Here is a 13468-nt window from a genome sequence, read left to right as displayed (position 1 = left end):
ACCAGATGTACATCACAATGCTCTCGTGATACTGTCTCAGAGTGTTCTGTCTTCTTAAAATCTCAGTTCTATCAATAATTATGACATTTTCACTGCTTTTTAACAAATCCTGCTTTTATTTTCCACCCAGTGTTGTTTGCAGATTTTATTTTATTCGGCTACACCAGAAGAGTGCACATTTTTGGTTTTTCTGATGTAGCACGGGTATGCAGTAAACAAAGGTGAAGGGAATGAAAATAATACAAACGTAGACGCATACGTTGTGTACTGACAGAGGAAACAGAGCCAGCGGATGCGATGTGAAAATGTCATTTAACAGCTTGTGGTTTGATGTAGCAGGATGAGAGGAGGATGAATTGTCACTGAGAGCCTCGTGTTAAGGTGAAAGGATCTCCAGGGGCTGTTTGATGTCTGCGCAGCTCACACCGAATCCTATCTCACCTTATTGTGTCCACACAGAGTTCTCAAAATTGGATCACAGTTGATTTTTATCTTTGAATGTGGATCACTGTGATTGCATTAGATAGGAGGACTGCACCCCCCTCATAGTCCCCTTGCTTCTCTGTTCCTCAGCTTATTTCCATTTTGACTTTGCTCCTTCTTAGAGCAAATGTGGCAACCTCACACAGAGTCTCTGTCCTTTACTGTTCAAAAAAAAAAGATTTTTAGCGGGTCATTTTATGATAGTTTTGCATTTCTAACATTAAGGCATTTTTCATACTGCTGTGTCAATGTTCTGGAGAAAGAACTTTTTTTTATCTCTTTGTGACTCTAACCCCTTTGAACTACTCTTTCATAGGAAGGCTTCTCAGTCTGTTGCATCCAAGTACACTCACTCCACCTCACTCCCTCCCTCATGAGGCATTTGAAATGCAAAGTGCCTTTTATATTCTTTCTCTTGTTTCCATTGAGCAGATCTGAGTCAAAAATCTAACCCCTGTTTCTTTTCTATCTTCTTCCTTTCTCTTTTTTTCCCCTGCTTTGCCTCTCTTTCTTCAGTTAATTCATACCATCAGTGTGGTAGACAGAGATGAGCCACAATCTGGGCATCACTTTTACTTCACCCTGGCCCCTGAAGCCTCCAACAATCGACACTTCACCCTGCAGGATGTCAAAGGTGAGAGCAGAGATACTTCACTGGGGTCACGGATGAAGAGGCGTGTTTAAGTAGCTGTACTGATGTCATTACCAGCACAATTTTCAGTCTTTAATAGTAGAGTAAGGTCATTATGAGGTCAGTTGTATGGTTTGTTGTGAGCGGGTGTACACATTTTTACCATGCCTGAGTACAGCACAGCTAAGCAAAACTGTCATATCTTCAAGATCACAATGAAGTCGTGAAGATGGTAGACTTCAGGGTGCTACCAACCTTTACTAAAATGCCCTGTAAGGCGAGAAATTGTTAAAATGCATGAGGCAAATCCTCAAATGTTGACCTTAATCCAATGTCGACTTAGTGTCAAAGACTGCAGCTCCAAAAACTAGTAAGCAAGTAATTGTAGTTTCTTAGCTCAAATATTTAACATTGTTCACGTAAATATTGAGGTTCAATATGCATGAGAAAAATATGCAATCAATTCCATGGCTAAGCATTTCTGCCTCGAAACCGCAGTGTTACAAAGACGGTTTCAAAACCACAGATTCAGACAATCAGGGCTTCATATGTAACAAACCTAAGGAACCAACTCTGTCAACTTATGAGGTGGCGTTATCTGTATCACAATTCTTTAATATGCGAGACTAAACTACTCTGATATTACTGTTATTGTGCATTGTAGACTGATTTTACAGTGCTTGGGCAGTATCGTAGGTGAGCTGGTGTGCTCGAGCTGCAGTGAGTGGTGGAGGTTTGTATGAGGAAAGAAAGACAAGCAGGAATACTTTGTTCAAGCATACTACAAAAGGCAGGGTGTCGAGTTACAGCCAAAGCATTGCAAAGCTTGATGGGGTTATTTTCATGGGAAAATAAGAACTGTTTCTAAATGTGTGATTTTGATGAACAGAGCTGAGCTTTTTAGGGTGTAATTAATGCCGGGAGAGACTTTAACATGAGTCTTTTCATAAAGTTCCCTTTCAGGCGGTTTTGAAAATTACTTTTCACTTTTTCAAAGCAAAAGCAAAATAGTGCGTTTTCTCTGTGGTTAGGCATTTGCCTCAATCATGCAGATGTTTGTTTCTTGTTACTTTCAGGTGAACACCACCTGTTCAGGTATATATTATTAGTAAACAGACACTATCTGATTCCATGTACTTACAGACAGCATTTTTTACAGCTTGTCTTGAGAAATTTGCTTGATTATACAAACTGCAATGCTAGGCTGAGCATTTTTTCTACAGTAACAGAATGTTGTATAAATGCATTAACTTTATTTTTCAAGTGTCGTGAAAAATCGTGCTAAACCCAACATTTATATGTATCTGCAAAATGTAAGGAAACATTAAAATCACTGTGTTCCCCGGTGATGGCTCTGCTTTGTCAGGAAGATGAGTTTTTTCATGCTTGTGTGTTTCTGCAAACGCACCCAGATCCTCGTTTAGAAACATGTACCTAAGTAAATGTGACATCTGGCTAAATCAAGATTGATCTGACACCAGTAAAATGTCAGGGGAGCAGCCCGAGCCAGGGAAATGTCACCATGTGAAGGCAGCGAGGCCTGCTGCAGTCCTGCTCACATGCATGTGAAACAAAAAAGCACATACCACACACCCTGTGTACCGCGTGATAACACACTGTATGCACATATGTGGATAGAAGGGTAGGAGGTAGGAAATAGTCTGACAGATATGTCCCTCTGGCTCTTTCTGTCTCATCTCTTTACCCTAGTATGCACACATGCTTAAATTCACATACTCCACAGCATCTTGCAGTCAATCAGTTGCTTCTGTTTTCCTGCCACTACCTCTGTGTTACTGTGGGTGTAGGCTGGCAGTGTGGAAAGGTATGCATGTGGGTGATCAGGGAGAATGATAAATAATCGCAATATATATAGTCTGAAACTTAATTATACACCTTTTTCCCCTACACACACACATTGACGCACACATTTGTTGAAGTATATACGTAGCCACTCCTGTATATAAGCAGTGAAAGGCAAACAACACACCACCCTGACTTTTTTTTTTATCCTCCTACCCTTCTTTTTTCCACTCTGGTGTCTCTTTTCATGGACACATTTGTCAACCTGTCACTTTCAATCTGTCACTTCTTTTCCTCATCATGGCCTCACATTGCATTCTGTCTCCAAGCCTTGACACACAATGATAAAAAGGCTTTTTTTTTTCTCCCCACGTTGCTAAACTCTTTGAAGTCATTGCTGGCAGTCTGTAAAGCAGAACCTTATCTTACCAAATAAAGTTTGCTGCTACATGACAAACTGCCATCGTGTTACCTGGGAAACGTCCCACATCGGAAATCTCATATAATACAAAGGGAAGAAAGGCAGAAGTGAACATTTAGGTTAACATTACTTATTCATTGTGAGTTGCGTGCGTTACGCTAAAGGAATGCGCCATCTAGGAAGAGCCATATTTGTGTGAACACTACACACGAAACAATACAACACACAGAGTTTAGAGGACTTGTTTTCAGGCTCATGCTGCTTTGTGTTCATTTGAATTTCCAAGTGAAGCGTAAAACTAATATCATTTGCTGCTTTGAGATACAGTAAAGGTGACCGTGGGAGGCAGTTTCCATCAAAATTTATATATGGCCAAGTTTTTAAGTGTATTGGTTTTGATTCAAAGCCCCATAAGATGACTCTATATACACTGTATATGTGTTTTTATGTGTCTCGAGAGGATCTTGTTTTTTCTGAAACATGCAACCATGGAGGAGAATGTTGTGTATAAGTCAAAAGGACAAACTCTGGGGTGTAACATTCCCGCACATAAACTATAATATGAAAATTGTTGTACATGTGCCAAAAGATCTCTAGGGTGACATGGATAACAGTGATATATGTTCTAGGAGATGGATTACTTTCCATCCGCTATGCAGGTCTACCCACAGAGCTACTCTGACTCTATTTGTCAAAGCCTCGTCCTGCGTTCTCTGTTACATTTATCCATGTCTCCGGCAGAGAGCTCATATATACATCGCCGAAGTATAATTTCAAACAGCGCCTCTCGCTCTCATTTTCTCTGCTACGTTTTGAACAAAGAAAAAGGAAGAAAAAGCAATGATGAATGTTAATGGCACAAAAATAGTTTGCTTTCCTGGTGAAATCATTTAACAAGTTAAGCCTGACAATCCTGACACTTTCTGTCTGAAGTTCTTGAACTATCCATTGTGGGAAATGATTTATCCTACTGGCTTTGTAGTGCAAGGACGGTGCTTGATGCTTTGTCAGCGTTGCTCGTAAACACTTGAACACACCACAGTTTCCTAAAGAAGTCATTTTCAATGCAGTCAATTGGTGAGCATTTTATATTATCAAGTGTAAGTTTTGAGTACTGTCGTTTTTCCTGATGTTTTAGCAATGTCAACTTGGCCTGTATGATGAGCCCTTGAAGTTGTTCTGTTTCTTCTCTCAGTACAGTCTTGAAATCACAAGAGAGAGAAAAAAGCAGTCAAATAAAAATGACTCACTGGATGGACTTTCATCAAATTTGCTATAGCCTGGTAAAAACACAAAGGGCAGACAGTAGTGAGCTGACAAAGCGACTCTGTTCTTCAGATATGAAGTCACACGTGTGTAATTCTCTGCTCTGCCTTGTCTCTCTGACCCCAAACTCCCAAACTAACTCACACCCCCCGCCCAGACAACACAGCTGGCATCCACACTCAGCGATCAGGCTTCAACCGCCATGAGCAGAACGTGTACTTCCTGCCAATTCTCGTGGTTGACAGCGGGCCTCCCTCCCTGAGCTCCACGGGCACTCTGACCATCCACATCTGTGGCTGCAACCCAGGTGAGAGCTACTGTAGGAGCTGCACCATTACTAGCATCATCATCACTGTCACCGTCTGCCGCTGCCCTGCTAAAAGGTCATCTACATGTGGTTGTTGTGGTCAGCGAGCAGTTCTTATCAGCTTAGATTTGTGGTAAATTAGAAAAACACAAGGCTGAAAATCTGGAGCCAAATGGCCCACTATACCGTTTTCAGCTTGATAAATATATATATATATATATATATATATATACATGCTTGATAAAACTGACTTTTTTTTTTAATTCTTGCTAGGACAGTGCTTAGTCTCCGTCCACTGAACTGACTCAACACTGCTGTTAAATCTGTACAATAAATGCTGATTGTCCCTTTACAACACAGTGGGAGAAATCCAGTCCTGCAATGCCACAGCCTACGTGATGAGTGCGGCTCTCAGCCCGGGGGCGCTTATAGCACTGCTGGTCTGCATGCTCATCCTCATAGGTAAGTAGATGTACTCTCTCATGTGTGTATGTATGTATGAATGGATGTATGAGGGATAAACGTATGACTGTGTGATGGATGGCTAAGACACAATTTATTAGTGTTGCATTTTCGGGGGTCATAGCTAAGTTCATCTACTCCTGCAAGACCACTGGGAACATTCTCCTCAGTGGTAGGATGCAAGAGTGAAAAACCGAAAGACACCACTCTTCTGCGCATAAAATCACGCAACCAAGCATGTGTCTTTTAATGGATTGACCACTTTTAGAAGTTATCCATATTTCAGGAACAGAACTGCACATGCAGTGGCAGAAAAAAAAACTCAAACGACATTAAAAGTAGATACATTTTTCATGTTTCTCTCGTGTGCTTATTGGACATTTTGCTTCTTCATTTTATGAGCAGAAAGCTTCTGTTTAAGCGGGAGCACAGATGATGACTGGTTTTATGAATGATATCAAGCCACTTTGATCTGTGGAACACAGGCGGAGATGGAGTGAATGGGAGTGAAGTGGTGGTGGGGGGGTGGGGGTTAGGGGGAGCAAACAGGCAAAAGAGCTGCCTCAGCACTTGTATCCCTCTGGTACAGCAGGCTTTAAATAGACTAGGCTTTCCAGACATTCTTAGATTTTTTATAGACAGATACAGACCCATGTGCACGCGCCAACATACACAAGCATGCACACATTCACCCTCTCAGAGACCGTAGATGTTTGATATTGACATATTTGAAATTTTTATGAGTTAGCTTCTCGCTCTTCCCCCACTGTACGTCTTAGCGTCCCACTCCTCAGTGACAGCGAGAAACGACAGCGCTGTCACAGTGTTTTGTCTCCCCCGCTCGTGCCTCTGCACGTTTTACGTCACACAGGCAGGGGATGATGGATGAGGTGACACTACGCTGCTTTAGCTGTGACTAACATTGCTATCTATTTCTTTTAAGAGCTTTTCTAATGAGAGTTGTTAAAACTCTGTCTCCATTAACCAAACCATCTACCGCAGTGAACTTCAAAAGCAGAGCATCATTTATTCATCGTGGTCTTAAAAGCCTCAACAAAAATGTTATGTACAAATCTGAGGCAACCTCTGCCGGCTATAAAAAAAAAAATCTGTGTTTACAGTGTATGGTTTTGGTTCTCTGGGCTTCATGGCACCGCCTCACAAGCTGGAGATGAAAACAATTCTTTGACCCTTAAACTAGAAAAAAGCTGTTCAGTGGAAAAAAAGGAGATCCATTGTACATAGACATTTTTTCATGACAGCCTCAGTGGAATAAAATCGACATTTTGCAGAGTTTTTTTTATGTTTCCTGTGATAAAGAAGCGATGCCCTGTTGGTTCCAGTGTCCATTGTCTCCAGTCTTTGTTGATTCCACGCCATCCTGTTTGAGTGGGTGTTAGAAAATGGACTCTACATGGCCCTAATCAAAGCACTGAGGGACAGGCTCGGTTGGAGCACCTACCTTCTGCTATAGTCAACATGTGGACAATGAAATCTCAAAGCAGCGGGACTTTGGTTCATGGGGAAGAGCGGTGTTTTCACATCTATCATGTGGTGTGAATAACAACACGAGAGTGAGGCCTGTGACAGCAATCTCATCGTCTCGACTGCACAGTGCCCAGCTCTTTCCTGACTCCCCCTTTTACTTACTGTGCCACATATGCACACGCTCAAATTGCTCGTGCACGCATCGCCACGCTCAGAGAAATCACTCCCCACCTCTTAACTTGCAATCCATTCTCTTATTATTGTCTTCTCACACACACAGTGACCACCTAACCAGCCAGCCAGCTCCCTCTCTCTCTCCAGAGGCTGGACCACCTATTACATCAATTGCTGCATGATGAGAAAAATGAAAACAAATTTCTGCCTAATTACTTTACAAACAAACAGTCCCTCCATCAGTTCATTTATAGGCCTGATGTGATGAATCCATTGCAGTGCGTCGCAGCATCTGCATGCATCCATTCCAATTACCTCCCATCTGCTTGTGATGAACTCCCGCGTGAGGGCAACCAGCACCGCCCAAGGGTAAATTAACCGTCTTGTCAGGAACGCTTATCGCAACATCTGTACGCATGGGGACCGACTTTGTATGTATAGGAGTCAGCTATACACAGGTACATATGCTTCCTGCAACAGTAAATTGTGTACACGGTGTTGTATTAACATTTCCTAAGGCATGATAATATTCTAATTCAACAAATTATATTTCAAGGATCCGCATACCTAAAAGGTAGTGGCATTAAGAAGTCAGACGTACGTTATCTGATCATCTTTGCTTTACAAAAAAGGATTTAAACAGGTCTTAAACTGGATTTTCTAAAGAAGTGGCTAATATGCACATATGAGGGAGTTCATAACGTCAGGTTTTCTGCTTCCTATTACTCTTCTCATTAGTGTGAATTTAGAGTAATTGTCTTAGTGCTTCTTAAGTATGCATGGCAGTGTGTGCCACAGTTTACCACAAACCATGACTTTTTCTTCAACCCCTTGGCAATTAATTTGCCCCATTCAGGGAGGAGAAGAATAAATACAAAGGCTGCAGACAACGCATCCCCAATGGAGCCCAGCAAACAATATAAGAGGAGAACAACTGTACATTATCAGTCAGAGATACTGCATTAAATCCCCATTCAAGACTAGCAAGGCTTTTCAATCTGGCACGGCTCTTTAGGCAGAGGACTCAGGAAGTTATTTTTAAGCCATTTAAGCCAAATGAAGACAATTACCAGGAGCAGCAACAAGTAATTTATACAGATACCATCGGCATATAATTCTGATGTGTTTTTGTTTTGCCCTTTGCTTTGGAGAAAGAAATGAGTTGGAGGATGAGACAAAACCTGACTTTCAAGGTCACTGTGAGAGAGTGCGTTTGTCCAGAATGCATGCTAATGTATGTGCTTTAACATGTGTGAATTTCTTGTACGCAGCATAAAACTCCTGACATCGATCTAGTTCGACTGTGAAACAATGTCGCCGTATCTCATTTTCGCTGGGTATGGATGGGTGTCTGGTAGGTTTGGAGCATCAAACAATGTGTGCTATCCCAGACAGCACAGGACCCATTATAATTGACAGTCTTTTTATCACCCCGGGCTTGTAGGCATTTGTTTAAGGCAGGAAGCTATCTGTTCCACAAGATGCATGGTGTCTACTGGTTAATGATCTATCTAAATGTCCTTTCACTGGCACTTCGTTAGAGTAGTTGCTCACTGTGCCCGCTAAAAGGAAGAAAAAAGGAATTCTGGTTGTGTTAATACAGTCAGTACATGGACATGGAAAAAAAATCCCACTATCAAATCAAAGTTCAAGGACTGAGGACCAAAATTGTCAACTTGAACAGCTAGTCTTACCACCAGTGATCAGTATTTTTCAGCATTTATGAGGATTATTTTAAGACCATTAGTAACTGTTTCAAAGAGTACGTGCCTTCCAACTTTTAACAAGTTCAGATGATGTTGTAAAGTGGGAGAGCAGGAAAGTACGTCTTCATTACAGAAGAGTAAACAAATAAACTGTGCCTCATTTCACTAAATTTACAAGAAGCAGCCTGCAATTTACAGCATGCGTTTATTTTTGCTTCAATTTTCATTTATTCTTTGATTCAAAACAAATGCCTGACTCTCTGTACAAGCCTTACATGGATCCATTTGTGTAGAAGTTGGTAATTTTACTGTCATTTGTAAGTGACCTTCACTTTCGAAGTCAGCACATTTATGATCTTGTTGTAAGGAGTGTTTGCAAATAACCAGGCCTCTGGTCGATATCAAGTACAATATGAAGACATGGGATGATGAGTGTAAAAATGGTCCATCCAGTTAGACAGACACTGTAGTTGCACAGGTAGATGTCTTTTTTTTTTAATTGTTGTTACTATTCCAAGGAATGGGACGGAATTCTAGGACAATTGCCATACGTTTGTATGTTTTTCTGTCTGTCTGTCTGTCTGTTAGCAACATTACGCAAAATTGGACTAACTGATCTGGATGAAATTTTCAGGTAAGGTCAGAAATGATGCAAGGACCAAGTGAATAGTTTTTGGCAGTGATGCGATTATAGTCTGGATCCATGGATTTGTTCAAGATTTCTTTGTCATTGCGAGATAACAACACGCCATCACTGTAACTATGGCAATAAGTGAATGCTATCTCAGCTGCCTGCTGACAATCACATGATTGCGATCCTACTACAAACTAACAGTTGCGGACTTATCGGGACTTATCCATTGGAAATGATACAAGGAACAATTGATTAAATTGTGGCGGTCCCATCAATTCCGGCCGCCCACTACGTATTTAGATCACGCGATTAAGTATCCATACATTACGCACTCATGGATAACACACGCCTGTGCTCAGCGCAAGCTCATTTTGTTTGTGGGTACATCTATATTAAATAGCCACATTCTATAGCACTGTGATTTCTACCACAAATTTCTCCAAGATTTCAGCCACCGGAAATAATACAACTGGCCAGCCTTGGCAGAGTCCTGCACTCTCTCCTTGTTGTTGTTGTTGTGATGGCATTTCCTCTTTTTATATTTAATGTCTGCACACTGTCCTCTTAGTGATTGCAGCATTATAATAAAATCATTCTCAATACAATCGCTCTCATTTGGTTAACATGTACTGTTTGCAATGTACTATACATGAATCTCTCCACACATTCTTATTAATTAGGTAATCATAAAATGACTAGATTGCTGTTTACCCATCGACTGAAAATGGAATTATGCGCCTTCTTTCTCACTGTCCTCAGTGTCCATAATTCATTAATAACTGGTTGTAATATGTTTTTTTATGATCACTGAAAATGACATTTGAAGATATTGAAAATCTCAGACAAATCTAGTGGAAGTGTCAAGGGGAACAGTGGAGCCCTGAGGAGGGATGATGAAGTCAAGGAGTGGGTGTCTGAGCTAAGTGAGATTCGTCTAATCACAAATGTAGGCAGTAATTAAAATAACTAAGCTGAAATTAAAGCCCCATTGATTTATCTGTGGATACGGCCTTTGTTTTCCTCTCGTCTCATTAGTCTATAACATGATCCATCTCAATTGTTTTCTCTTTTTAATCCAGTCTAAATTTTCCCAAGGCAGTTCTGTCTCTTTCTAGGTGGTTGCCTCGAGTTTTAAGTTGGAGAATCACAAAGTCTTACGTTCACTCGACTTGGATGAGTATTGATATACAGATTGGCTTCCATTAGGCCTTTTGAATCATATTTCTGGGCAAGGCAATCAGGATTGTGAAAAATCAATGCTCATGCATTTGAAATGTAAAACTTGATAATATATTATCTTCCCCTGTTGTGCCTTTGCCCTGAGAGGTGAAATCAAAGTTAAAGTGGGTGTAGTTTGGAACTTTCCCATGAAAGTACTTGCAAATCCATCTCGCATTGTACACAGTTGACACATTTAAAATAATTAATTTCTTTGGTACAGTTGTTTTATTTGCTGATAAATGCCTTGGATTCAGGTTTGGTGTGTCATTTCTCTTAACAAAATGGAGAAGAATTCAATTTCGGGACACAAGCTCTTTAAACTAAGCCTGACAACTCCTAATCCTTGTCTACTGTGCCTTGAATGTGAAAGTCACAGACTTCAAAACACTTGCTGAAATGACAGTTTAGAAAATCCTTTTACAATTCAGGTTAATCTGACAGATTCATATTGAACCTGTATATCATGTTGTGTTAAAACATGAGGATACAAATCGTGCCAGTAGATTTTCTGTGTAAACCTGTTCAGTTAACCTGCACTGTACATGTTTGAATGTCACTGTGAAATCACAGCTGCGACCTTTTTCCTCTCTGTCTTGTTCTGTTCCTTTCTCCATCAGTTCTTGTCTTGCTGATCCTAACCCTGAAACGCCACAGGAAGGGCCAGAGGATGGCAGAGGACGAGGAGGACATGAGGGATAACGTCATCAAGTACAACGACGAGGGCGGAGGAGAGCAGGACACTCAGGCGTATGACATGAGCGCTTTGAGAAACCTCTATGACTTCCCAGAGGCCAAGAGCTGTGACTCTGGCCCAGACATCCGCTCCCTGCCACAGTGGATACAAGCTAGCCGGGTGGGTGGCGGTGCAGAGGGAGCTGCGGCGGCTGCGACAGACTTCTCCCTTTTCAAAGGCTACATCCGAAAGAAGGTGGAGCAGGCCGACGCTGACCTGTCGGTGCCTCCATATGACTCCTTCCAGACATACGCCTTTGAAGGCACCAGTTCACCCGCACTTTCACTCAGCTCCATCCACACGCTGTCCACCACCTCGGAGCAGGATTTCTCCTACCTCAGCGACTGGGGACCACGCTTCAGGCAACTGGCAGGCTACTATGCTCCAGGAAACCCTGAGGAGGAAGGGTCCTAGCACAGCTTCTCCTCTGTAGAGACACATTTAAACTCCACCTCCTTCCTCCTCCTCCTTCTTTCTCTGTCTCCTCTTCTCACCCTCTGGCACTCATCTGAGATCAGAGCCAGCACTGTGTACTCAGTAAAGACAGAGTATCACCTCTTTATCTCTTTAGGAAAATTCCCAGTCTCAGACTTTTTGAACTCCTGTGAGAAAATGCTGTTTTTTGTTTTAATACACTTGTTTGTTTTCTGTGAGTTTTCAGACTTCAGCTTGTGATGATATTAGTGAAAATGGAAGAGAATGGGGGTAAAAGTATCCAAAACTGCCATTTAGATGTGCTGAGGGAAAACGCGTTTCTCTCCCAGATGAGGACTTTTATTTTAAGCTGTGAGACTGATTCGAGAGCATCAACGTGATATAGGTAGGCGTAAACCATGCCAAGGCAAAGTGTCTGGAAAAAGACATGTATTTATTTAAGAAGGAAATATTTATCTATTTATTTGTTTTTATGTATTTATTTATTTATTTATACCACAACCGCTTTGGTAACCACAGTGAAGAACTCTGCTGCTGACGTGCTAAAGGAGGAGTCGGGTGAGAGGAACGTTACAAGAGAGACGAGGAACGACATGGAAGAAAGAAAGAAAGAAAGAAAGAAAGAAGGACTTCAGCGACAGAGGACACACAATACCGGTGCAGAGGTGACTCAAGGATCATCTAAAAAGTACCTTCTGGAAAATATTTTTATTTATTTTCTATGACCACTTTTGTAAAATAACCAACTTAAGACAGATATATGGGAAGGAAAGGCAGATAGAAAGGCAGGGGGGAACGATTGGAATGAATGAACTGTAGAAGAAAGAGCTTCCAGTTCAGTCAGAACGGCTCAGACTGACGCACTTTTTGCTGTATTTTATTGATTTATAAAAAGGGGGGGGCTTTTAGAGGTCAAAAACTGATGACAATTGTGTGTTAACAATTTCTTTTCTTATCTTCTCCACAGCCATTTGTAAGGCAATAAGGCACAAACCGCAGCAGTGATTTAAGACTAAACAAAAATGACTGTTTCACGGAATTGGCTGGGGGCCAGCTGCGTCCCACAGGGAGCCAATCTTCATTCCAGATTTGTGTGTGAATGTGTACAATATGTTCAGTTCATTTTATATCCTGTTTGATTTTTGCTTTTGATATTTGGTTTCTTTTTGGGGAGGGAGGAAGGGGGAACTAGTAACAACAGAATGGCTGTGTCTAATCAATAGGGAGTGGATAACGGGGTAACGCGTGATGAATGGACTGGTCACATCCACCTGATATCCACAACCTATTCAGTGTTGACCTTAACTTGCAAATGTATGGAAAATTTCAAAAAAAAAAAAAAAAGAAGATGATGAAGTTGAAGACAAATAAATATTTAATTTTTTTGGTAAAAACCTACATCTCGCTGTGTGGAATAAACTAAGTTGCTCGACGAATTGCTGCGTAAATGAGATCACAGAGATAAAGTAAATAGAGAGTCCGTGTTACTAATTATTGTTTGCCACTTGTTAGCTGAAGATGTCTCCTGAATGATGAATAATTGTGGAGCAAGCTTTTGTTTACACCAGGGGTAGATTCAGAGAACAGGCGTAGACGGGAACAAACGGACCATATGACAGGCCACAGCCAAACAAAGACTCTCCTCTCAGTGCGTCTCCCTCCCGGCTGTCTTCTGCCAAACTACTGTAATTGTCGTAGTCACCA

At 41.3% G+C, this 13468-nt stretch overlaps 1 protein-coding gene across 3 annotated transcripts in view; it reads left to right on the top strand.

Moving 5' to 3' along the window:
• The window catches only part of LOC110955062 (cadherin-22), a 167337-nt gene extending 154226 nt beyond the window's left edge, over nt 1-13111 (top strand). For all 3 annotated transcript variants that reach the window (XM_051948352.1, XM_051948353.1, XM_022199935.2), the window contains 4 exons: nt 1000-1117; nt 4762-4911; nt 5272-5373; nt 11214-13111. In XM_051948352.1, coding sequence (XP_051804312.1) covers nt 1000-1117; nt 4762-4911; nt 5272-5373; nt 11214-11743 — 900 coding nt within the window. In that variant the 3' untranslated portion in view covers nt 11744-13111. The remainder of the gene's footprint in view (nt 1-999; nt 1118-4761; nt 4912-5271; nt 5374-11213) is intronic.
• The last annotated feature ends 357 nt before the right edge of the window (nt 13112-13468 follow it).

Source organism: Acanthochromis polyacanthus, chromosome 5 (genome assembly GCF_021347895.1).
Source record: "Acanthochromis polyacanthus isolate Apoly-LR-REF ecotype Palm Island chromosome 5, KAUST_Apoly_ChrSc, whole genome shotgun sequence".
NCBI lineage: Eukaryota > Metazoa > Chordata > Actinopteri > Pomacentridae > Acanthochromis > Acanthochromis polyacanthus.
Note: the sequence above shows the minus strand (reverse complement) of the source record. Positions and strands in the feature narration are given on the sequence as shown.